General features: G+C 48.2%; 11 protein-coding genes across 11 annotated transcripts; 5 read left to right on the top strand and 6 right to left on the bottom strand.

Moving 5' to 3' along the window:
* Nucleotides 1-660: 660 nt before the first annotated feature.
* On the top strand, nucleotides 661-1224 carry VFPPC_08641 (hypothetical protein; the record flags this gene model as incomplete). Its single annotated transcript, XM_018287314.1, has 1 exon — nucleotides 661-1224. The coding sequence occupies one exon, from the start codon at nucleotides 661-663 to the stop codon at nucleotides 1222-1224; it is 564 nt and encodes a 187-aa protein (XP_018144290.1).
* A 405-nt stretch (nucleotides 1225-1629) lies between these two features.
* On the bottom strand, nucleotides 1630-1878 carry VFPPC_08642 (hypothetical protein; the record flags this gene model as incomplete). The annotated part of the gene is made up of 1 exon (XM_018287315.1): nucleotides 1630-1878. The coding sequence occupies one exon, from the start codon at nucleotides 1876-1878 to the stop codon at nucleotides 1630-1632; it is 249 nt and encodes an 82-aa protein (XP_018144291.1).
* Nucleotides 1879-3322: 1444 nt separating this feature from the next.
* On the top strand, nucleotides 3323-4296 carry VFPPC_08643 (hypothetical protein; the record flags this gene model as incomplete). Its single annotated transcript, XM_018287316.1, has 3 exons — nucleotides 3323-3376; nucleotides 3459-3977; nucleotides 4108-4296. 3 exons carry the CDS (start codon nucleotides 3323-3325, stop codon nucleotides 4294-4296), a joined length of 762 nt encoding a protein of 253 aa, XP_018144292.1.
* A 1248-nt stretch (nucleotides 4297-5544) lies between these two features.
* VFPPC_14451 (hypothetical protein) lies at nucleotides 5545-6135 on the top strand (the record flags this gene model as incomplete). The annotated part of the gene is made up of 1 exon (XM_018292220.1): nucleotides 5545-6135. One exon carries the CDS (start codon nucleotides 5545-5547, stop codon nucleotides 6133-6135), a length of 591 nt encoding a protein of 196 aa, XP_018144293.1.
* Nucleotides 6136-6286: 151 nt separating this feature from the next.
* On the bottom strand, nucleotides 6287-6982 carry VFPPC_14452 (hypothetical protein; the record flags this gene model as incomplete). Its single annotated transcript, XM_018292221.1, has 1 exon — nucleotides 6287-6982. One exon carries the CDS (start codon nucleotides 6980-6982, stop codon nucleotides 6287-6289), a length of 696 nt encoding a protein of 231 aa, XP_018144294.1.
* A 3354-nt stretch (nucleotides 6983-10336) lies between these two features.
* VFPPC_08645 (alpha-1,6-mannosyltransferase subunit) lies at nucleotides 10337-14081 on the bottom strand (the record flags this gene model as incomplete). Its single annotated transcript, XM_018287318.2, has 10 exons — nucleotides 10337-10516; nucleotides 10565-10667; nucleotides 10713-10760; nucleotides 10825-11010; nucleotides 11076-11973; nucleotides 12026-12298; nucleotides 12356-12564; nucleotides 12631-12738; nucleotides 12795-13366; nucleotides 13416-14081. 10 exons carry the CDS (start codon nucleotides 14079-14081, stop codon nucleotides 10337-10339), a joined length of 3243 nt encoding a protein of 1080 aa, XP_018144296.2.
* A 586-nt stretch (nucleotides 14082-14667) lies between these two features.
* Nucleotides 14668-18275, top strand: VFPPC_08646 (NACHT domain-containing protein; the record flags this gene model as incomplete). The annotated part of the gene is made up of 6 exons (XM_018287319.1): nucleotides 14668-15163; nucleotides 15210-16220; nucleotides 16275-16386; nucleotides 16440-16694; nucleotides 16746-17200; nucleotides 17257-18275. The coding sequence occupies 6 exons, from the start codon at nucleotides 14668-14670 to the stop codon at nucleotides 18273-18275; spliced, it is 3348 nt and encodes a 1115-aa protein (XP_018144297.1).
* Nucleotides 18276-19832: 1557 nt separating this feature from the next.
* On the bottom strand, nucleotides 19833-21944 carry VFPPC_08647 (siderophore iron transporter mirA; the record flags this gene model as incomplete). Its single annotated transcript, XM_018287320.1, has 6 exons — nucleotides 19833-20166; nucleotides 20224-20553; nucleotides 20605-21299; nucleotides 21353-21448; nucleotides 21514-21679; nucleotides 21733-21944. The coding sequence occupies 6 exons, from the start codon at nucleotides 21942-21944 to the stop codon at nucleotides 19833-19835; spliced, it is 1833 nt and encodes a 610-aa protein (XP_018144298.1).
* A 969-nt stretch (nucleotides 21945-22913) lies between these two features.
* On the bottom strand, nucleotides 22914-23835 carry VFPPC_14453 (siderophore esterase IroE-like; the record flags this gene model as incomplete). The annotated part of the gene is made up of 2 exons (XM_018292222.1): nucleotides 22914-23640; nucleotides 23690-23835. The coding sequence occupies 2 exons, from the start codon at nucleotides 23833-23835 to the stop codon at nucleotides 22914-22916; spliced, it is 873 nt and encodes a 290-aa protein (XP_018144299.1).
* Nucleotides 23836-24919: 1084 nt separating this feature from the next.
* On the top strand, nucleotides 24920-26048 carry VFPPC_14454 (deoxyribose-phosphate aldolase; the record flags this gene model as incomplete). Its single annotated transcript, XM_018292223.1, has 3 exons — nucleotides 24920-24946; nucleotides 24997-25124; nucleotides 25178-26048. 3 exons carry the CDS (start codon nucleotides 24920-24922, stop codon nucleotides 26046-26048), a joined length of 1026 nt encoding a protein of 341 aa, XP_018144300.1.
* A 308-nt stretch (nucleotides 26049-26356) lies between these two features.
* VFPPC_08648 (lipoyl synthase, mitochondrial) lies at nucleotides 26357-27658 on the bottom strand (the record flags this gene model as incomplete). The annotated part of the gene is made up of 2 exons (XM_018287321.1): nucleotides 26357-26655; nucleotides 26707-27658. 2 exons carry the CDS (start codon nucleotides 27656-27658, stop codon nucleotides 26357-26359), a joined length of 1251 nt encoding a protein of 416 aa, XP_018144301.1.
* Nucleotides 27659-27664: the final 6 nt, after the last annotated feature.

The raw sequence follows: 27664 nt of genomic DNA on the forward strand, positions 1-27664 counted from the left end.
AACTCCGTGAAGACTTCCACTACACTAAAATCTGCCGCGAGGAGAAAGATTGCCATGCGCTATAGGATATAGGCGTGCAGATCACTGCCTGCACTTGGGTTTTTGCTCTGACCGGCAAAAGCACTCCCATAAATTGGGCGTATAGCTACTGAGGATAATAAATAGCGGATCTACTGGGTAGTTGGCAATGTTCCAACATCAATAGCCCTTACAGCGTGCCGATCCGCTTGAGGCGCTGAAAATCTTATCGGTCACGCCGTCCTATACTCAAGTTTCTTTTGTTTCTCGACCAACTCAATGGCGATCCTGTCACAAGCTGCCTTTAGGATACTTCATTTTGTTCCTCTTGTGCAAACACACCGTGGCAGTGGCGAGTGTGCCCCCTATGACACAGTGGATCGGCGGCTTATTGCTCTTTTGTTGCCTTTTCCCATCGCCACATACCGGGTTGTGGGCAACTTTTGCTATATGTAGCAATGAAAGTGTGAGGCTATAAATGCTTGGGAATACAGAAGGCAGGGCGTAGCAAAATATGTGAAAGTTTATATAAGAAATTCGGGCTGCCCAGAACATTGGTGCTGGCTTTGCTCATGCTAACGACCTCAACGTACGTGTGTTTCAATTCTTCCCATTTTAGACCATTTCAAACAGAAAAGCAAAATGAAGACTTTCTGCCTCATTGTCGCCACTCTAGTTGCCCCAGCTGTCTTTGCAGCGCCAAAGAACAGCCAGTCTGAAGGCGACCACTTCCCAGAAGTGATACCTGGCGACGGCCTCCCCTCCCTCGATTTACTCAACTTAACATCAGCCGATCTATACGATCCCAATCATGGAGCCAGATTCGGATTCGACGATTCAGATGACGCCGTCGATAATGCGACAGAGGCAGCGGCCGGTGCTGGGCACTGTCGTACATACTTCACGAGAACACCAGTTTCTGGTGCCAGGGCGTGTCGCAACTACCTTGCCCATGTTGTTGGCTGGAAGAAGTGTAGTTTACACAAAGGAAAAGATGGACTCTGGGAAGCCACCTTTTGCAGCTCGGGGGACGCTGTAATTGTTGGAGGTAATCCGGCTGACGGTGCTGCAAGCGACTGCCGTGATGTGGCATTCGGCGTGCAATGGGTCATCAATCACTGTACCCATGATGGCAAAGTCAGGGGACAACGGGCTGCTGCGGGTAATGGAAATCTTATTGTTGGGGTTACTGGAAAGCGTCGTTGAGAGGCAACTTGAAAATAGATGTGTGAGCTGTTTGGTTATAATATTGTACCTGTCTAGAAACCTCTACTACTTCAACGTGGGGACCAAATTTTCGTACACTTCAGGAGAATTCAAGTCTTGATTTCACATTTCTTACCTCCACGTATTCTCTCTGATAGTTCAAATAATACCCTGGGTGCAATCTGCAGCCCCCGCTGGTTCTCCCCTTGGGCTACCACCAGCTCTTAGAGACGTCGGATAACCCACGAATTAGACGACAGCATTTCTTCATGGTTCTGCAGTTGTAGTTGCCCAGAATGACGTGTTTTGCCCGAGGTCCCTTGCTTCGATTAAGTCCAAAAAATAATCAGCAAACTCGCAACAAAACGGTGGATATTGTAGCTGCTAAAGTCAGGAGTTGGCTCACTATTTTCCGACCTCCATCTCAACCCCACATGCACTATTCCCCTGAGACCATGTGCTGACTGTGACGCTACTGAGGTAGCCGCAAGCAACGGAGCCATCATCGGTGAAGGACGGGCAGATCGCCTGCGGACCGATATGGCCGTTGTGTAGGACCCGATGGCCCGATCCGCAAACCAAGATAATGCCAGAGAAACTGGAAACTGGAGAGTTTCTCATCAGAACAAAGTTTGCTTGGCTGATACTTGACATATACCGCTGTCATCTTGCCCCCTTTCAGCCTCGTAGAGAGTGGTTAATACACCACAAAGCCGCCCTGGGTGGGAAACTACTTCCATCTGATAGGGTGATAGACGACGTGCATGCTGTCCCCCAGGGTCCCAGTATCGGCATTTCATGATCGGCAGATGATACACCTGACATTTACAAAGTCATTATCCGTGTGGCTGGTTAGACCGCTGCTAACTCCACATGTAAACCACGCCTCCATGCAATTGGCATTAAGAGCTATGCATGACGAAGAAGGAATAAGCCTGTGATAATGAGGTTTCTGGTGAATGGCACCACAGGCAAGCGGCCAGGGTTGGGTGCTCACATGAGCCGAAACCCTGTCGACGGCTAGTTCAATATTACCAAAAAGAATAGCAACAACGCCGATGCATGCCATTTTGCCGATTTGAATTACACTAGTTAGACAGCTATCTTACAAAGCAAAGTTGGCGCCTTAGCTGGCTTTCTTCTTTGGAAACCCTCTCCATTTCGCACGGTCTCGCAAAGCCAGGGTTGGATATAAATTTGGTTACAAGCCTAAATGGCATGCAGTCAGTAGCGTCGCCTCAAAAAGGCAATCTGTCAACGTTTGGCATAATACCGACCATCCTGTATGCGGTCAATTCCCCGAAATCGAGTTGGGTTTTTCAGGGCGTGAGTTTCGGACTCGGACAGTTGGTTAGGACTGAATATGTTTCTAACCACCAAACCTGCACTTACAGCTTCCCTTGACAGTTTGCGAGAACCCAGGACTCATGCTAAACCCTCAAGTATGCTCAATCCTAATGATAGTAACGAATCCAACGAACCAGTACATTGTTGGATTTGGGAGACGATATTAGGCAAACAGAAGTCAAAGTTAGGAAAAAGGCATTTCCGCATCTTGTGGCCGCGCCATGTATTCATCCTTCCGCCCATTTCTCCATCATATGGATGCCCAATGACCTTTTTTTCATTTTCAAATCGCTTTGTTTGCACTTTCTTCAACTTAGCTTGGCCTCCACGTTGTAAAGTCGGCGACTCCGAAGAAGTAGATGAGTGAACACGGGCTGGCTTATGGGACTTTTTTTCGGCGGTATCACGGCCATAAACTCAATGGTCAAAAATGACTTCTGATTCTTGGCATCGTGCATTTTACCGCGTCTTTGAGCTTGGGCGTAAGTATATAGGAACGTCAGCACTATTACCCCTGGCTGAGGTCTCCACGAAACGCCAGGCCCTTCACTAAGCCTCACAAACTCCAGGTTGGGGACACCAGCAATGCTGCAGGAAGAAACTATAGCTTTGCGACGGCTAAAAATAACGAGAGAGATTTCTGCAGGCAGCGGTTGGAAATCACATAAATAGTTCTTCAAGTCCTGTTGTGAAATATACAGGACTCATCTCATCGATATCAAGCACTTTAGACAACAAACCTTACGTCAAGATGAAGACATTCTCGACTATTTCACGTTTTGCGATATTGATTGGGCTGCCAATGGTAAGATTGCCTCTATACAAAGGAACATGGAAATCTTCGCCAATGTCATGCTTCGTCAAACTAACTCAGAACCTCGCTTCAGGTATTCTGTGCGCCAAATTTGCCCGTTTCCGATCTTGCATTGCGAGAAGAAGGAAAACCAACAGACCCAGGCTTGCAAATCCCAGATTTTGATGGCTCTGGTGAAGTCGAATTCGAAGGCCGTGCTTTTCTCAACGGAGCCAACGTATCATTTGTTGGGACTGCGGAGAGGTTCTACAATCACTTATTGTCTCTCAACCCCAACTATGACGAAGACTTCAAGGACATCATCGCAGCTCAAGATGCAGAGACCGATGCTGAGCTTGCGGAGATGATGAACGATTCTGAAAAAGCCGAATTCGACGATTTCATGAAAGGAGCCAATGCAACTTCTCTTGATAAGAGGGCCCACAAGAACTTCAGAAGGCAATGCGAGAGTGATAAACGTGGCTCTATGCCCAAGCCATGGGGTTATAATTACCGGTATCTGAAGAAGATAAACGCCATGTGTAAGGCTCCTGCTGGTGGTTGTAAGCGAACGACATGCCGAGGGACGTCTGGTATCTGGCTTTGCAACAATGTAGGTGCCACCATATCCCAATTACTTCGTTGTTATACTTTTGAACATCAAGAGTGAGTGGCAGTGCCATCTTGAATGGCACTGGAATGTATATTGTTGCTCACGTAACTAACATAATTTGACATTGTAGAAGGACTCTGGAGAAGTCTCTGTTCGTTGCGATAGAGTCGCCGCGCTGTCGAAATTTGCTGTCCATGGCTGCTACCATCAATTGCCTAACAACGGAAAATTTGCCTTTGGCGTCACGAGTGCTTGGGTACAAGGTCAGAAGTATAAAGTCTGGGTTGAGCGTACCAGCACGAATACTTGCGGCGAATAGGGGCATGTGATGAGTTGACCACGGCGGTGTGCGCGCCTCAGTACGACAAAGCCAAACAGCGCTGTAGCAACTTATGAGAGTCTGATTCAGTAAATGCTGAGTCTCATGATGCTGTATATTCTGTTCTTGTAGGACTGCGAAGCGTCCGATATGTGTGGCCGAGGTTGTCTGAGCTTCTTATGTTCGTATTACTCTCAAACCAATGAGATAGTTAGACTTAGTTTAGAGGAAAGTGTGAAAATAGCACTGTTTACAATATTGCATTGTGATTGGAAGATTTGCTTGTATTCTGCAACATGATCGTTTGCAAAGTTCCTGTCTTGTTGCCCAGCTCATGTGTTCATGAACCCATTTACTACGAACCTGCACTTCAGCTCCTCGAGGAAGTACCAATCATGTGTTGATGCTTCTTATAAGGTAAGTTTACAATATTTATTCATAGATTGTAGATTCCACGGGTTTAGCACGAGTGATCGGCGCTCGGTAGGCTACAACAACGGCTGAGTCCGGCAGCAAGTGTCGCCGCTTTTAAGGCGTTCAACAGCAAAGTAGCCAATCGAAGACACAACTCAGGGCTCAGGGTACATCATGCCGGGAATAGGCATGAATGATCAACAAGAGAGTCAGATTTCCCGCCTTGTTGTGGCAGCGCACATGCGTCGGTGGAAGCTTAGTGGACGCAGTACCAGGCAGAAGGTGAGGCTGTCCAAGTTCTAGTTTCAGTTGAAGAAGAGTGCAAGCATGAAAAAGTGTTGGTGATTACTTTGCGTATACTGCGGCGGTTTCCGAACGTGGATAAAACCGCACAGTTGTTGGTGATGACTTTGCATATGATCAGCAGTTGCAATTTGCTGAACTTCGGAAAAAACGGCAATATGTCAGCATGCACGTGAGAAGCGAAGGGCTATGAAACTATGTAGACATATTGACAAGAACAGGTACAGCAATACGATGAACTTCACCTTGAGCCTCGCCCTGGGCCTCGCCCAGTTGTATTGGCCTTCGTTTATGGTTGTTGGTCGAGGCCAGAACTTCAAGTGATCTGCCCATCACCATGACAGCTTTCGTATATACAGAAAAAAAAATCAGGTGTCACACATGCCGTGAGACAGTTATAAAAGGAGCTATAATTCACTCCTAGAATATGCTTTAAAATCTCTAGAACACCCTTCTAGAACGAGAAAGTGAAAACATTTTCCCAGTCATATATACATCCTCAAATATATATTGTATAGCATATTCGATAAAATGCCTGCAGCCACCGTTTTAGTCGCTCTTCTTGCAGCCTTCGCCGTGGCACAGGGCTCTCCTGGGAAATACAAGACCTACTTCAGGTCTCTTGAAACCGATCCGCCAAAGTCGCTGAAAGTAGATGCCGTGAGGAAGACGTTTGATCCTCCAAATGTGAACCTTTCAGTGGCCGTGCATAAGCTCAACGGCAACACCAAAGACAAGTTGCCGGCCAAAGTACCTACCATGCAACTGGACTTTGTCCCTACGATTCGCGATTGTTTGGATCCGTCGGATCGTCCCATTGTTGAGGACTGCGAGTCCGTGTGCGAAAACCTTTCCGAGCAACAAGGTCCTCTTGTCATACAGCCGCTTCAGATATGGCACCTAGAAGCAGGCCATTGCGTTTTCGGTGCGGCGAACTTGGATCCTTGCTCTGCAATTGACATTGATCCTATCAGTACCCTTGCGGGTTATTGCAACTCTATGCTGACGAGTTGCGTTCGTGATGGATACGACGGATATCTTGAAGGGGCGCCGCCGCCAATGGCGTTTGCACTGTCTGGGACGGCGGCGGCACCTCCTTATCATGAGGGGCCATGTCAGTAGATGTTGCTCATACTATGATGTACGCGGCCGGATTGTGTGTGGCCGCAAATTTGGGAAGAATTGTGTCGACGGATAGTTGTTATGTAGACTTGGAAAGAGAATAGTGGGCTAAATTATACACATTCGTTTACTATCATATTTTATCCTACTGTTATGCACCTGTAAGGACTCTCTTCCGCCTAAGCTCATCCTTCCTCTCATCCGAAACGCCCTTCATCAGGATTGATAACTTGTTTCCAGCTGACCACTCTCCCGCATATAGGCATTGATCCAACTCAGGCTCCCAAAATCCGCTACCCACCAGGCTGGCACTGCTTGGCTTTACCCATTTCCAAACTATGGCTGGCCCGCCGTCGAGCAGGTTATCAGGGCTATTGCTGTATACTGGGACGGAGGCCACCTGGACAATATCGGATGGTTGGGAGACAGGCTTTTGTCGTAGGTGTGCTAGAAGCGTTGGAATTAAATCCTGGTGTGATGTGCTCGGAATCAACTGCTCCTTGAGTTCGGATATTCTGGAAGTTATGTAGTGGTGAATTGTCGTTGAATGAGCCACAGCATCAGTTGGTAGAGAAATGGTGCCTAAATCTTGGAAGTCTTTGACTAATTGCAAACTCGGTAGACTCAGGTTTCCCGGAACTAATAAATGCTGTTCAGAGAGAACTCCAGTCTCTGTGATGTTCCAATAGTGCAACGCCACGGGCCGCAACTGATTCGGAGTGTCCTGAATAGTGATGAGCAGCTCATGACGGTGGGTGCATCCTTCGTAGTCAAGCTCTCGTGGGTTGGTGTTGGTCAAGGTGACATAGTTTACCTGAGACTCGGAATATGAAGGTGGCGGCTCCATTGAGTAGATGGGCTGGTCAGTTGTAAATGCTTCAAGTTGGCGACCACGTTGGGTGGCCGTCGCACATTTATAAATAGCCAGACGTCATGGTCTCACTTTCCAACATATGACATGGAAACTACTAAGCAGGCATGATTGTGACGGCCTGGCAGATTTACTTGTCACAATGCAGCGACGGCGCTTTGCCCGATTGAGATGCCGTCTGACATAACCCTAACCCGATATCTACAAAAGTCAATTGTTGTATGGGTTGAAACGTAAACTATAGCAAACCTTGGTACTTTTCCCATGATCTATTATGATTTCTTGATATTACAGGAATCTTTATTGTCTTGTAACCAAGATCTGACCGTCTGGGACCCCGAGGAACTTGCGGATTTAGCTCCCTCGCTCCAGCGAATCGCCCACTGCGTGTCTATCTGCATAGCAGTCCACTGAATTCTCAACTTTGTCATTGCCCGTAGCGTGCCGTACATGATGACGAACATTGGTTACGGCACGTACTTCCTCTTTGCCGCTTTTATAACTGTCTCCATACCATGGGTGTGCTTTTACGTTCCCGAGACCAAAGGCGTCAGCTTGGAGGATATGGAGGATTGGACTGATTGAACATCACTACACTACTACGTGGTGCAACTTTCAGCTGTGACAATTTGGTGCCCCAACTAAAGTCGTATGTGCGACAAGTGGCCAGCGACGGCCACAACTTGCAATGGATTTGATCTTTCAATTGAGACGGCATCTAGAGATTAGCGCTATTTGTATTTAGCCAGATGACTGTTCATAGAATGGAGAGTTTGGTATACTTCGGGTCCTAATCCAGTAACGACCGCCACAGACTACCAGGTTCCGCTGTACCTCGCATCGACAGCCTCATTTTCAATGCTCGATGTCCTCCAGCCTCATGGTTGTACCAATGTAAATACCCCGCAGCCTCACAGCTTCATCGTGACAATTGTACTAGTATCCTCTCACTCATTTCCACAACAGAAACACGATATCGGATCTTGCGCTTTCTGCCTTCCTGTGTATTTCGACTATATACATCCAGTCTTTTGAGCTCTTGGGCCAGGGTGTCCGGTACCATTTTTTCTTCTTTTAGCGCATAACCTCAGCTGTGTATTAATCGCTCTTCAAATGAAAACTACAGTAGCTATGACATCTCCTGAGGAGTCCTCATGGGACTCGCTCAAGTGTCGCAGCCTGGAGGCTTGGGGGTCCCTCTATCCAGATCATCCTCGCCCTCATGAAGACTTCTTGCAAAACAGCACTAGTTTTGATGACTTTTTAAGTAACGGATCAAAAAAATTCATGTTTTGGTTTTTCCAACAACGAGACGCATGTTTATCACAGAAAAGGATGACTAAATGGAGCCGCGATTACTTAGACAGCTTTATCCTTCTTCCTGCTGCGAATGGCTACGTTAGACGGAGTGAATGCTTCTTTATCAGTCACTTCTGGCGTAGGAAAGACAACCCTGATCCTGATGGAAAATATTTACGACTTATTCAGCAAGAACTCTGGAAAGAAACATGGTCTTACGTTTGGGTTGACTGGACATGTGCACCCCAAGATCCCCGCAGTGAGAGCGAGGAGATGTATTTCCAGCGGACGCTACAAACAGCCTCCGGAATAATTCGAAACAGTGGGTTTATGTGGTGGTACCCGCCTTTTGAACCGCGCCTGTGGATTTTGTACGAAGTTGCTGAATCAATGCTTACATCCTGCGGTGGACTTCATATAACCGCAGACATTAAGATATTCGCAAACCACATAGCGCAAATGTATCTAGTTGGGGTGCGTCCAACATTGGAAAGGTATGGCTACACATGCACGAACGACGACGATAAGGAATTTCTCATCAGTTGGCTAGAACTCCTTGTTCTTCTGACAAAACAGCGTGTCGACATTGTCACTGTTAGGCATTTGCTGGATCAGCTCACGTGGCATCCTCAGACACAATCAGTGTCGATGCCAGACTGCTCTCTCCAACTTTCCAAATTTCAAGGCACTTTAATTCTCCAGGGTGTGCGGCACAAATTCAAGCCATTCCCCGAATGGGTAAGTCATCTGGTTACCATAACGACTACCGTCTATTAAGTAACATTGAGCAGAAATTCGCAGATATTTGGCGTGGAAACATCAAATAGACAAGTGGAACATGGGCTTCCCGTTTTCTTACCAGCGGTACATACTTTTGATGGTCTCTTGACAACCTCTTCGCTGCTCATCGAGAAAGAAACCGGTAAATAGCCTAGCCATGACCCTATTTATTATTTTGACAGATATAGGGTTGTGAATAATTCTCGGCGTATGGGAAGAGAGAGGTTAGCAGACAAGTCTAGAGCAGCCTTAAACCACACCACAATGGCAGACTGCATTGATTACTACCATACTGGTGCCTAGTAGCCCGTACTCTGCGTTGTGCAGGAAGAATAGCATGGATTGTGGGTTAGATGTGCTAACATTCGTACCAGACATCATTGCTCTCACACAAAAGCGGTTACAGATAGCATAATTTAATGATAATTGAAGGTTACTATAGAAGTCTTTAATTCCTTATAAAAGAGACTAGCGGTGAGGACCGCCTTTTCTATGCTCGGGCTCCCTGCCCCTAAGCTAGGGAGCGCTGCATTAATTATCTGAGCTTAGCCTCGCTGGCCCCCTGCTTGGTCGCGCCTGCGTGCAACAATTGCATTCATCTAGGTCACTTTATCCTGTACCCCCTATGAGCTTGTCTGTACCATTGCCAGTCTCCCTTTGCTCTGTCTCACGCGACCTCACATCAAGCTTTGAACTGACTATGAATAATAAAGGCAAACCAGGAATCTGTCTCGCATCCGTTACTTTTGCTTATTTCTTGCGCTGTGCAAACTGTAGAGTTCTTTGATCGAATACTCCGAGAACAATACTACCAATGCAAGACTACGGAGGTAAATACCGGCTTCCGGCCTTGGTCGGCAGACATTGTAACGCGGGAAAATGTGTTAGAACTCTCTGAGATGTCGCAGAGCGTGGGCATGTTAGTAGTCAAGCTTAACATGATCTTTCGACGAGTTAAACAGTTGCAGTTGGCAATGGATGCATTTAGGCAATCCCAAGCCCAAGATGATCAGAATGCTAGAGATCCGACTGGGCAACGAATATCCGATAGGGGGAATATGTCTTTGCTGGCTGCCTCTCAAATCATTAAGAGTAAGTTAAGAATGATCCGGCTTCGATTTAACTAGAATCTTCCGGAATATCGTTAACGGTACCCGGTGTTGGCGGCCGGTCTAATTATTCCCAAGCCCAAGTTGGGTCGTAAGCCTAAATCCTGATTCCGCCACCTAAACAGATCTACGAATCCTTGGTCTAGCAATTCACTGAACCAGAGAAAGCAATTTCTGAGACTTGATAAGCAAACGTAAGTAGGTAGAGTGGATGGTCACTAACTCGCAGACTTCCCAGGTTTTCATCCACCTGTCCATCATCGTGAGGCGAGAGTAATAAGCCTGCGAGATATTTCTTCGACTCCTGTACCTCCATGACTTGCTGTCGTAGTATTAGAAGTGATACCTAGCTAGAACCAGAGTAACTTACCTGCTCGAATGAGTCACGCACGTAGAATCGCACAGTAGTCACCTCTTTCGTCTGACCGATGCGGTGGATTCGCGCGAGGGCTTGCTCTTCGAGAGTTGGATTCCTAAATTTTTAGCACCACGCCAACGTGATATCAGGGTAGGCTTACCAATGTGGCTCCATCAGGTAGGCTCTTGTTGCTACCGTCAAGGTGAGACTAAAAGCGGTCAGCTATTCCGAAGTCATATAATAGCAAGGATACCATCTAAGGGATTCCTTACCCAGCTGCTCCACAAGATAGCGTTAAGAGCATAACGCGAATTGATGGATCGGTCTTAAACCTGTCCACGATACTGTGTCTTTCCTTCTGAGGCACCTTACCATCAAACCGAATGTTTTTAATGGAGGACTGTTGTAGAGCAACTTCGACAATGTCGAGCGTTAGTCTCCAGGTTGAAAATATGATGCTGCGGTGAGTTAGCGATCGTGATCCTGCTTTATCAGAACAATCGGACAGGAAATGAACAGTTACCATTTCTCGTTCTGTGGCAGCGTTTTGATATCTGTGATAAGAGCTTCTACCTTAGACGGCAGACTGATGGATACTTTTGTCACCTGCGGTTGAATTTCAGGTAAACTTGATTCAAGAGCGCTCCCGCTTGTGGAGACATGTGCCGTGGAACAACGAGGGTTGTGACCACATGCCACAGTTTGGACTGCCTTTTGCGTGCAGTCGGTACATACAAACCTCAGGCAGCTGAAAAACAGACAACTCTGGTGTGGGACAGCTGAGTCCTCTAACAGTGCCTCCGTGAGTTCCAGCGTCGACGAGCATTGCAAACAAACCAAATGCCCCATATCGCGCTGCACATTGAAGGCCCTTTGTGCCATGCCCATCCAATTGTCAACTTCCTGTGACACTCGTGATATCTTGTCGTGTCTCTTGTGGTAGTGCAATCCCAGGTTACAAACCAGCCGTAGTGACTCGATTTGCTGCAAGACGTTGACGTACATGCCCACCCTCGAGGCTTCAAGGTCCTTTTGCATAGCCTCATCGATACTAATGATAGCTTGTTGCCGTAGCTTGTTGTACAATGTTCGTTCTTCCTGGCTGAAGTCGACAGGGCATTGCATGTCCTGCCGAGGAGGGAGGCTGACCGTTCCTTTGGGTCGCCTGAGCAGAAGGCACGCTGAGAGTCGCTTCAGCCTCTTAACGGCTTCTTGATACTCACCGGACTTCCAGAGGCGAGAGATGTCAGCGTCGAAGCATCTTCGATCGGTATAAGGATGGGCTCGAATGAACTTGAAGAGGGTCGCAAGGTCACCGAGACGATTCTGGATGGGGGTGCCAGTAACAGCCCACCGAGCCCTGGACTCAAGTGCGCATATAGCCTGAGACATCCTCGAATTACCGTTTCGGATGAAATGCGCTGTGACTGTCAATCCAATTCTAAGTAGCCTTTAACAGATAGACATATTTACCTTCATCAAGGATAACTCTTCTCCAGCGGATGGAGAATAAAATTGAGCTTCCCACACCCTTTCCAAAGCTCCATTCTGCAGAAACCGTATGATATGTTGTCAGGACAATGTTTAGACCATCAAGCTCACTGATGGAACTCAATCGAGTTTCTCGGTGGTGCCGACGGCATGTCATACCACCTTCAACGACGTGCCTGTACTCTTGTAAGCATACACCTGATAAAGGAGATGTGAGTACAGACTCGGATAATTGCTCTTCCCATGTTCCAATGACTATTAAGCGTCAGAAACTCAACGTGTATCAGAGTTGTTGGCTGTGGTTAGACCTACGTGGAGGGGGCACGATTATAAGAGTAGCCGGAATGCTCAACTGCTCCTCTTCGTTCGTATCTATGTGGGCATTGTAGCTGTCTATGTCTGTTGCTGCCAGCGCTATCATAGTCAGGGTCTTCCCAAGTCCCATCGGGTCTGCTACAATACCCCCGTAGCATGGCGGAGGTTCTACGGATTGGTGGGCATTGGAGATTCGGTTCAAGAAACTACGACGTCAGTAGCCGAATAAAGCTGTGTGCCTGATCAAACTATCCGAGAACCACAAAACATACAATCTTCCTTGCTCCGTGTCCACCATCTCCCAAACGTCTGGCTCTTGATTATCAAAAGCCCAGCCCCGTTCTCGGCGCAGCATGAAGGTGAGAGCCTGTTTCTGATGTCTGCCGTACCTAGTTAAACTTGATGCTAGGTAGATCACTTGGAAGTAGTCACTTACCTCCTGAGTTCCCGTTTTACAACACTAGGTTGTCGAGCTTCTTCCAAATCATCGTGGCTGCTCAACATATCCAGTAAGTCATGCCGTTCGGTTATGCTTTCGAGCTGAAGAGCTTTACGGCCCTGAGCCATGAATTCAGAAACTAAAAGGCAAGAGCGAATATCATCTGACGAAAGCCGATGGGGGTTGTAGTATCTGACTGCAAGGTGGCAATCTCGAGGATCTTGTAGGTATACTTGGTATTGCTCAAACCACGTCCCGATTTCGTCGAAAAGCTCTATAGGTCCATATAAGGTAATCTCCAAGAAGCATGAGATCGGTGAGGAGCTTCGTGGTGACTTTTGGGTGTCAACGATCTGGGAATAGTCGATGGTGCATGCAATGTAGAGGTCGAGAGTTTGTTCATCGAGAAGCCCTTGAATCATTTGCCCATGCTCTGATAAAACCTGGCCAGAGATATCTGGGTGATCTTTAGCAAAAAAATGAATTGAAGAGTCTAATCGAACTGCAAACGGTGACGGTATAGTACTCGTTGACCCTTTTCGGTGGCATCTAGCACGGATGGATGGAACCTAAGGAGTCAATTTCAATCGGGAAATCCGGCAGATTGCATCTACTTACCATGCCAAAGCACACAGTCTCGGACATTCCTTCATCGGAAGCCGTCTGGACTGATGAATTTCCAGTGGGTGAATTGTTGTCCTGGGCCGTCAATCTATCGTACAATCTGAACGGCGGCAAGGTATCTCCGAAGCTTGGGTCGTGACATCGCTGGAGGCTAACAGAGCCTTGAGCTTCAGCAACGGGGTTTTGCTGACAAAATGCTGAAGCAATCATTGGAATCTGGCCGTCAGCCGGCTCAAGAGGAATTGGAACTCCTAGAGCCGTAGATGACATATGATAGTTCGCAGACCATGGGTTTGCCACGGAAGTGGCGAATGGTCCCAAGGAAGGCCACTGGCCCGCAATATCGGGTCGGTAACAAGAATCCTGAGTTCGAGTAAACGGTGTGTTCTGTGACTGCAAATTGTAAGCATCCCAATTGTTAGTTTGGTGGGATATTATTGTTGAGTTTCCAGCAGCCCTGACATCTAGACCCTGTGTAGTTGAAAGGCTATGGGAGACCGCCGTAGGATTGAATTGATGCACTGATGTCATATGAGGCTCATAGGCTGCCTGATATCCGGAGAGCATATGTTGGCTGCCATCCTCTCGAGTTTGTTCTCCGCTTTCTTCGTGCAATCGTCGCCGTTTCGGTGCATGATGCAGTATTTGAGCCAGGTCCATTCTCAGTACATTCTGTTCACGTCACACAATCTGGGGTCGTCGGCGGACTTATGTAACGTTTAGCACAGCAGCCTGAAGTGGGCTAGAGAGGGAATGTCATGTTTACGAACTTGTTCTTCCTGGCGTCGATTGAGTTGCTCCGGTAGATCAGGCTCCGAGCTTTGTGAGACTGAGCAACTTCTATCCGTGAGCCTCATTAGGCATCAAGTGCCAACTGACGCAGCCGCCGGCGAGCTGAGGCTGAAAAAAAGCAATGAGCTCCAGATTAGACGTCAACGTAGTAAAGCCCCTTGGCGACGTTGAGGCGCGGCACTGAGCTGGCCAATTGCTGTAGAGTAAGAACCCTGCAGGAACATCACAATCAGCACACTCGGGCAAAAAAATATGCATTCAATGTTCCGGTCGGTGGTGGCTGTGTGAGACCAATGCATGCATACCAGGCTGGAGGCTTCGCCAAATGTCTAAAAACCACCGTTGACCTCTCAACTCAGTTGGACGGAGTCCTTACTCTTGGAAACTCTATGATTTACTCACCGTCAGACATAAACAAAATCGGAGCCGCGCAACAAGCTGGGTTAGGGTTAGGATGCCACTGCCGCCTGCAGTTTCAGCTCTTGCACGACAAACTATCAAGGCCGCCTACGATGAACTTGACCGCACAATCACCCTAGGAGACAAACGAGATTTCCACAATACGACTCTCCAGCATGTCCGAAAAGCTGTACTGGACATCGAAAATCAACTTGCGGCGAGACAATCGCTTCGCAACATGCGCCGTCTCATGCCTTTATTCCAAGGGCTTGAACACTATACAAAAGTGGTCGAGATTTTATGCAACGGTACTCCATTTCTATCATGGATATGGGCACCGATCACTCTCATCCTACGAATAGCATCCGAGTATGGGGAATCTTTCGAGCAAATTATCAAAGGCTATTCTAGTATTTCTGAATCGCTGAAGAGGTTTGAGATCCTCAGCGATGCCTTCATTAGCCAACCAGAGTTTCAGCATACGTTGGCTGTTTTTTACGCCGACATCCTGGAGTTTCATAAACACGCCTATAAGTTTGTTCGAAGGAGTGGTAAGTATTAATCGCACTCGAGATTACTTTATCTAATGCCGCCCAGGCTGGAAAGTACTGTTCCTTACATCATGGGGGCGCTTCGAGAGGAGGTTTAATAACATCCTTGAAGACTTGAAGCAACATGGCTCATTGATTGATCAGGAGGCAAATGCTCGCGACATTGCTGAAGCAAGAAAAATGCGCCAAGATATTCGAACATGGAGAGAAGAGAGCCTTAGCCAGGTCCGCAGCGAGGAGATCGAGCAAAACGCGAAGCAGTACGAATCTATCGCGTCATGGCTTAAAATCAATGAATCCGATCAACTGAATATTTTTGACTCAATATCATCAGAAGCAGCAGAGTACGAAGGAACTTGTGGATGGGTCTTGAGAAATCCAAAGGTCAGCTCATGGGCTGATAGCAAACCGGATACACCCGCACTTTGGTTGAAGGGCTCAGCCGGAACCGGGAAGAGCGTTCTGTGTACCCAACTCGTCAACTTCATGAAAGGATCGAAATTCGTTATTCGCCACTTCTGCACATATCTATATGCATCATCAACCATGTATGAGCAGATCCTAAAGTCGTTGCTGCTGCAACTTCTCCGAAAAGATAGCGATCTCGTCGCTCACGTATACAACTCATGCGTCTTGGAAAAGAAATTACCTACAACTTCAACGCTAGAGCAACTTTTACACGCACTCCTTGCAAGCATGTCAAGTGAGCCTAACCAGGTAGAATATGTTTGGATCGTCATTGATGGGTTGGATGAGTGCGAGCCAGATAAGCAGACGCGTCTAGTACGACTGATCAACCGGATTACATCTAAACCCTCCTTACCTGGAAGTACTACCTGCAAGGTTCTCATCTCAAGTCGTGCTCCTTCAACCCCATTGGAACGCCTTCGCAACAAGCAAATAATTTCCCTTGCTGAAGAGAAGGACAGTTTGCATGAGGCAATACGTCAATATGTTGGCCAAAGACTAAACTCATTGGACAAGCGTCTCCGCCAGCTTGATATAGGACAGGATGAAATCAATGAGATCCGGAAAGTGATTGTGACAAAAGCTGACGGTAAGTCTGCTCCGCCATATAAGTTATAGAGGCATATTCGCTCATCTTTTCAAGGTATGTTTCTCTATGCTCGACTCGTCATGGACTACCTTGCCAGCAACATCTTTTTCAGCGGTGAGGAAATAAAAAAATCAGTGAATCAGTTGCCTCAGAAGCTCACGGATTTGTACGCCTGTAATTACTCTATAGCATGCTGTACAGTACTAATTCTCGGGCTAGCTACCAAAGGATCCTTACGCAAATCCTAACTCAGTTAGACCCTCGGTCTGTGGATCGCATCAGATGCGTTCTCGGCTGGGTTGCGTTTGCCAAACGGCCGCTCCAAAGGTTCGAATTATTGTCTGCAATTACCTTCAGTTCTGGTGACCCTCAGATTGCCCTGCTGGCGCCGCAGTACATCCTGGATATCTGTGGGGCTCTTATCGAAGAAAGACGAGAATCATCGTTAGCCTTTATCCATATCTCCGTGAAAGAGTAGGTGCCAAGCAATAAGCAGGTAAACCTAATTTATTAAGCATGAAACAGATTCCTTCAAACCCTCTCAGGTCACATCGTTATTGACAAGCAACAAGCCCTTCACGAGCATGGAGTAGCAGCCATCACCTGTCTTCTTTCTGGGCTGAATGTGTTCGAAAAGACTTATCCTGAAGAGGACAAATTTCTTCGGGTAGCCAAGGGTCTACATGGCTTTCATATCTACGCCACCGAGTTTTGGACCGAATACTTGCTGTCTTATAGTGTGTTAGGCGATGCGAGTAGTACGTCCTCAGCTCCATCTCTGATTACTCTTGCTTGCCAACTGGCAAATAAGATGGAAGAATTAGGTCCTGCGACCCTTGGTGAATCTGAGTCGGAACCCAGGCTGATAGATGAACGACTGGTATCCCTGCAACAGCACGCGGTACTTCAGAAGCACGTGGAAAGAGCTTTGAATGCGAGGTCTCTGCAGAATCTTGAGTCTAGGATCTTGCAAGAACATGGTGAGTAATGTGCCGCTATTAAGTAATGTTGAATGTATTATTTACGCTATGTTCAGCCTCTGAATGGAACTATCAGCGCTCGAAATCCCCCCTTATCTCTGAGAGGATCACCATGATGCTCGCATCATACCAACGGGTTGTCAGTTCATTACTACGTCAAAACCACTGCCCTGGTCTATCTGCCGGCGAACTGGAATTGTTCAAAATTCACTTTGGGTCTGCTGCCTTTACTTGTAGACTGAGTTCCTGTCCACGGACAACATTAGGCTTTGAGACTGAGAGACTCCGTTCGGAGCACGAAATGTCTCACATTCGATGCTTCCGATGCACGTTTCCCGGTTGCCAGTACCCTCCTTTCGTGTCAGCTCGGGCTCTGAAAAACCACACAAGCAAATATCACACTCCGATCACTGATCGAAAAGCGATACGTAAAGTTGCATCGCAGCAACCTAGCCAACGTATCCAGAGGGGTATTCATACGCATCGTAATCGACCTCAGCTGCAGCAGCCTGCAGCGAGAGACGCTCAAACTGTGCCTTTAAGCACATCCAGTCCGAATCCTGTGGGCGGCCAAGACATGAATCAAAGCACTGTTTCATCAGATGGTCACCTTTTTCGCCAAGGTACACAGGGACCCGGCGGAATCGCCCTCAACGATGTCAATAACTCTACTGGTAAAGTGGATAGCCGAGGGGAAATCAAGCCTAGTCCTAGTGAACAGGCCCATAAGCAGCTGCGTTTGATGCCGCTTAAGCAGCTAAACAGGGGGGCCGTTATGGAGGCCCGCCAGGAGCAGGATACCATCGCCAGTTCTTCGGGACAGCGGAGTCCGCGACAAAATGACCAGTCCATCCCGAAGGCTTCTTTGCAGCCGATGCAAGGGGTGGCGCCACCAAAGCATGCCGACCCCTTCCCCTTTGAGCTTGAGGAGTCTGATTTCGCTTGGCTCCTCGAAGAAAACAATGAGCTATTTGTGGTTGACCCGAAGCATCCCATTGAGGACTTTGACTTCGCCCATTTCCTCAACGAAGAAAACAATGAGCCACTTGAGTTCCGTCGTGTCGAATCTACTTAGACTCATGATTAAATATATATTTATTTCCTCGGATCGTTGATGGACAACGCCTCCTCAAATTGTCTGGTGCTTCCCGCTCCCGTTCCCCTTCCCGCCTACCCAACGGCCATTGCAGCTCACCATTGACCTCTTCGCCAAGACGGGAAATACCAGAAACATGAGCGACATCAACCGCGTATCCGCGATTTTCATGGTGACTAGCCAATGTCGTCCTGCAGTGATCGCATCTCCATCTCTCTGTGTTGCAGGCTGTTGACGGCTTTAGGACAGACGAATCCCCGTCCTGCAAGAAGCTTTGGATTATGCCATCAATGTCCAACCACTCCGAGTTGGACGGATGGGCTACCTCATTCACATTGACTGCTGTTACATCGGACGAGGCTTACTGCAGCGGGTTGGTTAGTAATGTGCCAGGATGAGCCGGTGCGACCTCAGATGTCGTTTTGTTATACAAATGCCCGTCTGCGACAAACGGACGATGCAGAAGAATAACAAGCACGTTGTGCATGGCACTGGAGGTTCTTCACATCAGCACACTGAAGAATAGAGGTGAGCGTCAAGTCTAGTAGGGAACCATGTACTCACTGCAGACTAAATACGTGTGGTGGTGGAAAGGCTGCCGCGCCGGCTGGGCCGGTCCATGTCGAATTCAAACATATGTGACTGGGAAGTGCAGCCTTCCAATCGTCGAGTTTCATTTGCAATCTATCCAACATGCTGGCCAAATCGGCTGATGTTTGGTCGACGCAGCGCTCGGTGTAAATGCTGCTCAGAATATCGCTCATGACAAGCGAAAGTCTGCAAAGTGCGGAAAAAGTAGAAACGCTATACGCCGGCGATCCGGCATATTCGGGCGTGAGAGTCAAGTAAGCAAACGGCTGCCAGTCTTCCAACTCTTCGTGCGTGTCTAAGAATTTGATGGGCACGAGAACATCTGTGTCCTTGAGACCTACCGGGCGGCCATGATAGAGGCTCTGCATCTTGTCGATGACAAAGGCACCCCAAAACACTCTTCTTCGAATCTCCAAGTCTTCGTCTGACAAGCGTCCAGTTTTGCTCAAGTCGACATGAATCCCGAGATCAACGATCATTCGAAATGCCAGACCCGAATAGAGCCACGCCGCGCTTCTCTCGTCCCCCAAAGCAACCAGCGAATTTGTCATTTGCAAAAGGGCCTGGATAGTGGTGATGCTGCTTGAATGCAGTGAGCTGCCAAGGAGCTCTCGGACACGCTCACGGAATCTCCAACCAGCGGTGCGTACATCGTTTGGATCTTTGCGAATTTCGAGCCTTAGACTAAATTTCGAAGCACCAAAGTAAATTGCATTCAGGAGAAGCTTGGAAAAGTACGGGCCGCCGCACGCCATGTCTCGCATGAAGGCCGGACGGTAGGTGACAAGAAACGAATGATGCGGTCGGTTCCAGTGTAGGGACAGCAGATGCATTCCAAGCTCTGGATCGACCCCGTCAAAATCAAGCTTCTTTTGACGGAAGTTTAAGTCCTCTAGCTGGCGCTGCTTTGCCGCTTCGGCAACCAGACCTCTCTCGACCCATTCATCAGGGACCTCCGTTATCATTCTTCTGCTCTAACTTCGCTATCGCACGGTTTATATTTTCTTGGTCCTTCTTGTCCTCCTCGGCCAACTTGACGTCCTTCATAAACCACATCAAGATCAAGTTAGGTACGCACATACACGTAGCTACGATTGCCAAAATCCTTTGCGACTCGCGGTAGCTTCGATCGATGGCATCCCTGGCCGGTGTGCCAGGTTTGTACTTCTTTGCCACAACAATTGATTGGAAGATACTCGTGGCGTTTTTCTTTTCCGTTTCTGGGAGGTATTCTAAGAGCTTGTCGGGCAGAGTGTTGCGCCAAATAGCCCCAGATACACTTCAATCAAGTCAGCTGGGAAACCAACTACGGTCAAGATCAAAAGATCAACTATACCTTGTGCCAATTGCGCCTCCAACGCTGTTACCCGCCTGGAATAGAGCTGTTATCGTGGCAAGTTCTTGTCGCGAGACGACAGCTTGGACTGAGACTTGGCCAGCCGTTTGGAAGAATGCTCGACCAATACCCGATATGACCTTGGAAACAATAAATGTCACTTCGGTGCCATGCTGACCATTGCCCATATCCACAAGATAGATCATGAGACCTTGGCCGAGTATAACCAACGGTAGACCAGTGAGAATCCACATCTGAGTATTTCGAGTGTATCGCATTCCAGCTGCAACTAGCAAAGCACATATTTGAAACGCCACCCTCAAGGAGTTGCTGACTCCATAGTCAGCACTATTCTTTTAACAAAATGTTCATGACACTTACTCAATACGGGTCGCCTGGGCAGGACCGAATTGGCCAGCAACTTGCAAATAACTCGGGAAGAAGATGGTGAACAGACTGTACTCGAGAAAGTCAAACACTTGAATGGCACAAGCTGCAATTACTGTGCGATTAGCCATTCGTACGGGGATGAGCGGCCGTTTGGCAAATTTTAGATCCCAGACGAGAAACACAGCCAGCAACACAACCCCAACTACTACCATTGCAATGAAGGATGCCTCGCGCCATCGATCCGTGTTGAACGAACCAGTCAAGGAGACAGGAATCAAGACTAGAGACAAACCGGTGACCAACAGCGTCAGACCGAGGAAGTCAATCTCAGCCCAAAGTACCTGCAGTATCTTCTTCCAAGTCGGAGCAGCGTCATCACCATTGAGGTCCTTGGAAACAAGTCCATTCTTCTTGGCTCGTCGTTGAAGAACAACCATGGTTGCGACGAGAGGTACCGTTACTGATGGCACAACAATTGCCCAGGTTCCGTATGACCATCTCCACGTGGAGTGTTGCAAGAAACCTTGGCCGATGAGAGATCCCAGGTACAGCGCGGGAATTGTGGTGATGGACTCGGGAAGGGTTGACCAAAACGCTCGATTTACCAGCGTTGTAGCATCGGCGATGAAGACCTGTTGGGTGAGCCCGAAGCCCGTTGATCCTATGGCATCGAAGAGGCCGGCCGCCTGGCATTCTTTAGTTCTGTGTACTCGCGCCAAGTGTGAACTTTTATACGTACGACGTAGTGGTCGATATTTTGACTGGTCGCGTAGATGATGTAGCTAAGTGTTTGGAAGAAGATGGAAAAGACGAACATTTCAGCTCTGCCAAAAACCTAGTGCCGTCATTAGCATATATAGAATGCGATTCAAAAGAGTGATAGATGAAACGGAATCTCACGTCGCTCAACTTTGCAATGATGGGATATGCAACGATTCGAGTGATGTTTATTGCTACCCTCGCGGCACTCATCGTTGAATGGCTCTTGAAGTCACTAGCGACATACGGCTCCAGTACCATATGCGAGTAATCGGAAAATGTGATGACCAGCGTTGTGAGGAACAAACTGTGAAAACGTATTAGAATGCAATACAAGATAAATAATTGTACTTGGCACACCTCGAGAAGGCAATCAGCAAAGTCGTTTTGGACCAAGCTGCCCTGAGAATAAGTGCCTTTTGCACTCCGGCCTGGACGCTCGAAGACTCGCTGTATACTGATGCACCATCAGGCTTTACAGCCTCCGTATCGTTTTCTTTTTCCCGAACATCCTGGATAACCACCTCTTTGTTGATGTTTTCACCATTGTCTGCCCGGGTGTTGTCTCCCATCTTGATCTGTGGGGGAAACTGCGCACACTACACAGCCGTTTGAGAGGCAACTGTGCTAGTGCCAGAGGTGTAGTAGGTCGTCCTTCAAAGAAACATAGAATATTGAAGAGGTTCTCAAGTTTCAAAAGCAAACCACTCAGACTCTGAATGGGTTTCACCACAAAGTTGTCTGTTCTAAGTCATCGATCTGGGTAATAGGTAAATTCATCGAGAGTCAGCTCGGCTAATATATCCATCCGAACACCAATGATTCTTTAGCGAATTTCTTCAAGTTTGGTACTGTAAACGAAATCGGACCACTTCCGATGGACCCCTAGCGCACTTCTGTGGCATGTCGCGTGGGCTGCCCCCCTTGAATATTGATCGTCTTATCAATCTAATCTTTTAGCACCATCAGTATCCCCATCTGATTGGTTTTAGTAGGAACTGGATGGGCTGAAACAGGGATCAATGACACTAACATGCGCGACTGGTCAGAAGATGCAGAGAAAAATTTCTCACCTTGTATTTTTGTTGTTCGTATTACCGAAAGCTTCGACCGATGTCATTATTTCCGTTGAGGGGTGGAAACCTATGTAGCAATCTGTGGTGAATTTGAAGTCGCCAAATATTATTCCATACTCCCAGTTAGGCGATTCCGGTCACATACGTAAGAGGTAAGAATAATAGTCGGGGTCATGATGTATGAAGGAAACAACTAACTCAACGCTAGCTTCATGCAAATAGCAACTGATATCCGTACTCGCAAGTAGTCGCTGTTAGCCACCCATCAGTTTGTAGCCACTGCGAGTTTCGGTCTATTCTGATTCAGAAGGCAAATAAAAAAAAAGCCAAAGACGTCATTGCCTTGGCCAAGGCAGGTGTTCACGCAACGAAAGCCCGTGCCCGTTCTTCTCTTCTACAATTAAGACCAACACGACACCAAGCTTTGAGTATTCCTACATATTTCCGCTACCGTCCCTTGTTTTCTCACGAACCCTCTTCCTTTAACGGCCATTCCTCGAAAAACGTCGTCAAACCACGACTCAAAGAGCAAGCAATTACAGTCCCATGATCCTCCTTCGGGTACTCCTTGATCGTGACACAAGCAAGAAGCCCCGAATCCTTCAGCCGCCTATACATGGCATTGGCGCTGTCCGTCATGGCACGTTCTTCCGCACCCTGTCGTCGCTTTTCGTACTTTTCAGCATCTTCATCAGCCCATCGTGGAGGGTGTTGCTCGTAAGACCCATAATACATCATCAGCGATGGCTGTTGGCGTACGTGTCGTTTCCTGAACTCTTCTTCCAGCGTGAGAATGTAAAAATTGCTCCAGTATATAGACGGGCTGCTCGCGATGAAGCAATCAAACAATGAAGGTCTCGTGAACAAGGTGTAGAGTGTGAACAGCCCACCGAATGAATGACCATACAGCGCCTCTCTCTCAATCGCGGTATTGGGGAGGATCATAGACTTGACGAATGGCTTCAACGTGTACTGCATGAAGTCGAGGAAGTGATCCGCGCCACCAAACCCTTCTGGCGCAGTAGGACTAGGAGGGGTCAAGTCGTAGTTTCGTCTTGGACTGAATACTCGGCCTTTCAAAGGATATCCGATACTTATGACAACACCGTTGCCTTTGTGATGAGGGCCGGTAGCTCTTCGCCAAGATGCTTCTGCTGCTGTCAAGAACATCGCGTTCCCGTCCACCGCATATCTTTTCCAGTTAGTTTGCGGGAGGTGAATTGTATGGGAAACCTGCGTACAGTACAGCTATGTTTTTGTGTCCGCTTCTGGATTGCCATTCCATGGGCCAAGCTACTTGAATCTTGTACATTTGGCCATCTTTTGCCGCCACGCTGAACTCTGCCGACGATTGTAGAGTGATCGTGGAGACATCTGTTGTGCCCATTGTGTGTTTCTTTTCAATGATCGATTGTGAACGCAATGAAACTCGCTGTCTCCCCTTGCCGCTTGGGAATTGGTCGCTTAATCGTGCGTTTATCGTCCGTTGCTTGTTTACCAGGTTGGCCGAAGACAGAATGTTGAGAGAAACTAAAAAGAGCATGACTTCGAACATTGGAGGGGCTTCATCACAAAATTCCCCGAGTGATCCTTGCTCTTACATGGCCGCTTTGCATCCGCTGTTAAACTAAAGTCAGACCAACGTTTGTGACTCCCACTATTCCCCACCTATTCTGGGGTCAAAGGGCCAGGGAAATGCAAACTATTGATTGTAAGCCTGCCTGATCCTGGCCATGAAAGGTTGGATGGCGTCAGAAAATATATCTTATCAGATGATCTCTTGACGTGAAGGATCCACAAATTGCATTTCCTGATCATCTTTCGACATGACCTGTTGAGCAGAGGATAAGGCACTGTTTCGTATTCAACCGAGCTAGTTTTAAAGTTGCCATTGTGATATTCTGTCTTGAACAAGCAATGGTCCATCATCCCGAACTTTTCCACGAGTTAAATTGTCGAGCAAATGTCTGTCATTAATTGACGGATCTTCTCATTGAATCATCATCGGCAAATTTGCATCTTGGGTAAATTTACCAGCCACCATCTACAGCGATCATTATGGCAGGGTGTTGGTAGGCGCTTGTGGTCGTGGTCGTGCCAGAGGGAAAGAGTGCAGACTTGGACTTTAATGTACTAGTACAATCATCCTAATTCCGAAATTAGACCCCTCTAGTAACTGCCTTTTATTCTGTGACATTAAATACAGATTAGGCTGAGGTATATATTTTTGGCCCGATTTATCAATAAGTCTGCTATTCTACAGGGTAACCCAGCTAATATTTAAACCAGACAATCGACGGACACTACACCACAAGGATTCCGTAACGCCCAACTTGGTAGGCGGTCGCAAAGGTGGCTGCATTCTGCCGGACCAATTCCGCTTTCCACTCAACTTTTCTAAAACCCAAGTCTCACCGTCGAGATCTCGTTGTGGCACTCATTTTCATTGACGTCGGTAAACACAATTCACCATGTCTTTTCACGAGCGAAAGAACAAGGTACGTCCAAATTGCCAGGGCCCTCTCATCCGTATACTTACCACAAGCAGAAGCGAAAAACGGCGCACAATGGCCAACAGGACAGAACCTCATTCAAGCCATCCGCCTGCTTCACTCCCACACCCGGCGGCAGAGACTGGACAGTATCAGTAGCCATGCCAACCAGCATTCTCACAAAGTAAGCTCCAAAAGCACCCTACAACCCTAAAATATCTCACTAATACAAAAAAGCCTAGCAACTGCCGACCAACGCATGTCCATCCCAGGGCGAATCGCCCGCGCTCTCGCCGTATTCTCCGTAGACGAGGTTGTCGTGTTCGACGACTCCCCCGTCTCTTCTCGCCCACGACAGACAGACACGGCTGGGTACACAGGCGACACCGACCCAGCCCACTTCCTCACACACATTCTCTCTTTCCTGGAGGCACCGCCGTTTATGCGCAAGGGCCTCTTCCCGCTGCATCCTAACCTGCGCTTGACGGCCCTTCTGCCCAGTCTAGACATGCCGCATCACCCTAATCCCAAGGAATGGATCTCCTACCGCGAAGGCGTTACGATCGCCGGAAAAACTAGCACGGGGAACGGCACCCTCGTAGAAGTAGGGCTCGATGAGCCTGTCGAAATTGAAGAGGATATCCCGCCCAAGACTCGTGTTACGCTACTATTTCCCGAGGACCAGTCGCAGTACCCGCAATGCGTTGATCCTCAAGCGCCTAGGACAGAAGGAGGATATTACTGGGGTTATACAGTGCGGAAATGCCCTTCATTAAGTTCGGTATTCACGGAGAGTCCCTTTGAGAATGGGTACGATGTCAGCATTGGTACGTCGGAGAGAGGAACACCAATTTCCAAGACGTTTTCATCATCTAAACCTCTGGACTTTAAGCACTTGCTTATTGTGTTTGGTGGGCCGCGTGGACTGGAGTTTGCGTCTATGAATGACGAGGAATTGGCGAAGATGGAGATTCAGGGTGGCAAGACAAAGGAGCTGTTTGATCATTGGGTCAATGTGCTGCCTGGGCAGGGTAGCAGGACGATTAGGACGGAGGAGGCATTGTTCATTGCGTTGACAGCATTGAGGGGATTATGGGATAGTAGCTAGAGGGGGGTGACATTGATACCCGTGAACTTATGGTCGTCTGTGTGTGTCAGTGGAGATTGTTGCCGCGTTGAACATGATCCTGAAGATACGTAAGCAGTTCGCACAACCGAAATACCGGTCGGCGTTGAAGCTCACGATAGACGCCATGTAAAGAGGACGATGTATGAGTTCCCATTCATCTGGAAGAGCCATTGTTGAAAGCCCTACCTATATCGTTGAAGCAACCAGAAACGCCATCTATGCGAGCCCAATGGCCATTATCTAAAATTTACAAAATTTCTTCCATGTAACATCCACCCACCACTCAATCATCGAGTCTCAGCATCCATAGCAACCGCCTTGGCGATATTCTCCTCGGCAGTAGGCGACGCCATGGCCTTTTCACCAGCTCTCTTCCGCAGGACATTCTCAATGAACGCCTCACCAGCCTTGTATGATGAGCGCACAAGCGGCCCACTGGCACAGTAGAGGAATCCCATATCCAGAGCACGCTGTCGCCACATCTCAAATTCATCGGGCGTGACGTACTTTTCGACCTTGAGGTGTCGCTTCGTGGGACGCATGTACTGACCGAACGTGACGACGTCGACGTCTGCTTTTCTGAGCTCTACGCAGAGTTAGTATGAGATACACGCAATGTGTGTTGGAGTATACGTACCCCGCAGAGCATCCATGACCTCGTGTTCCTGTTCACCCAGACCAAGCATGATGCTGGTCTTGGTGATGATGCCCTCCTTGCCACGGACATCCTTGACATGCTTCAACACCTTCAAGCTCTGTCGGAAGGTGGCCCTACGATCTCGAACGTACGGAGTCAACGCTTCAACAGTCTCGACATTGTGCGCGTAGACATCCAGTCCGCTCTCCGCCACAATCTTGACCATGTCCAAATCACCCATGAAGTCACCCGTCAATGCCTCCACCAGCAACGACGACCTCTTCTGCTTGATCTTGCGAATAGTCTCCGCAAAGTGTCTAGCACCACCATCCGCCAAATCATCACGGTCAACACTCGTCAAAACGACATAGCCCAATCCCCATCTGGCAAGCGCCTCAGCAGTATGCTCCGGCTCATGGGGGTCCAACGGCGCAGGCGCCCTATTCGTCTTCACACTGCAGAAGCGGCATCCTCGCGTGCACGTATCCCCCATGAGCATGATCGTCGCCGTGGCAGCGCTCTTGTCCGAACCACCCCAGCACTCTGAGATGTTGGGGCATCGTGCCTCTTCACACACGGTATGGAGGCCAAGGCCACGCAAATCACTCTTGATCTTCTTGAAGTTGTCGTTGCCCGCTGGAATTGGCGTCTTGAGCCATTCGGGGAGTCGTGTGATTGTTCTTTTCTTGCCAGCTGGCCCGACTTCGGCGGTTCGAAGGGAGTATGCTTCCGTCGCGGAGAGCTGTTGAGCGGGGGATGCAGAGCCGATGAAGTCGGAGAATGAGGCTACGTCTGTGTCTTTGAAGTATGTCTTGCGCTTTGGTTTGGCGGATTGAGTTGTGTCGTTTGCGGATGGGACTGTGGCGAAGGATCGGACGGCGGCGGGAGCGCCGCACAAGACTTTGCGGACGGGAGCTTGCGCTCTCTGTAGCGATGAGGCCATGGACGCCATTGTTTG

Source organism: Pochonia chlamydosporia, chromosome 4, assembly GCF_001653235.2.
Source record: "Pochonia chlamydosporia 170 chromosome 4, whole genome shotgun sequence".
NCBI classification, from domain to species: Eukaryota; Fungi; Ascomycota; class Sordariomycetes; order Hypocreales; family Clavicipitaceae; genus Pochonia; species Pochonia chlamydosporia.